General features: G+C 63.4%; 1 protein-coding gene across 1 annotated transcript in view; it reads left to right on the forward strand.

The window, feature by feature from the left end:
• ADAMTS14 (ADAM metallopeptidase with thrombospondin type 1 motif 14) overlaps window positions 1-629 on the forward strand; it is a 35,221-nt gene that overhangs the window by 28,287 nt on the left and 6,305 nt on the right. The window contains exons 13-14 of the mRNA XM_009641194.1: window positions 62-195; window positions 405-534. Coding sequence (XP_009639489.1) covers window positions 62-195; window positions 405-534 — 264 coding nt within the window. The remainder of the gene's footprint in view (window positions 1-61; window positions 196-404; window positions 535-629) is intronic.

Below are 629 nucleotides of genomic sequence, written 5' to 3' on the forward strand. Positions count from 1 at the left end.
CCCTTTTTTTTTTTCCCCCTCTCTTTTTTTCCCCCCTCCTTTCCTTTTTATTTTGCTGCAGATGCTCAGAAGTGTGAGCTGATCTGCCGGTCGGAGGGAACGGGGGACGTGGTCTTCATGAATCAGGTTGTTCACGACGGTACCCGGTGCAGCTACCGAGACCCCTACAGCGTCTGCGTCCGGGGCGAGTGCGTGGTGAGGAGCTGACGGCCGTTGCGCGACTGTCCCTGCCCTTTCCCTGTCCAGGAGGGAGCTTGTGCATCCCCTTGACCCGCTCCCCTGTGGGGATGCACGTTTTAGCCCAGGGACCGACCCTGCCAAAAGGGCTACGGGGCTGGCGGAGTGATGGGGTGGGCTGCAGGGCTGTAACCCCCTGCTTGTCTTCTCTTCCCCCCGGGTGACAGCACGTCGGCTGCGACAAGGAGGTCGGCTCCCTGAAGCAGGATGACAAGTGCGGGGTCTGCGGGGGGGACAACTCCCACTGCCGGACGGTGAAGGGCACGCTGGCCAAGACCCCCAAGCAGCCGGGTGAGCGGGCTGGGGGGGCTGGGGAGCGGATTCGGTCAGGGCCAGCTGGATTCACGTGTGGGTGCGAGCGTGTCTGGGTCCGGCTGGAGCAAACCTGCTCT

The sequence above is a fragment of the Egretta garzetta genome, unplaced genomic scaffold (genome assembly GCF_000687185.1).
Source record: "Egretta garzetta isolate BGI_Z169 unplaced genomic scaffold, ASM68718v1 scaffold536, whole genome shotgun sequence".
In the NCBI taxonomy this organism is placed as follows: domain Eukaryota; kingdom Metazoa; phylum Chordata; class Aves; order Pelecaniformes; family Ardeidae; genus Egretta; species Egretta garzetta.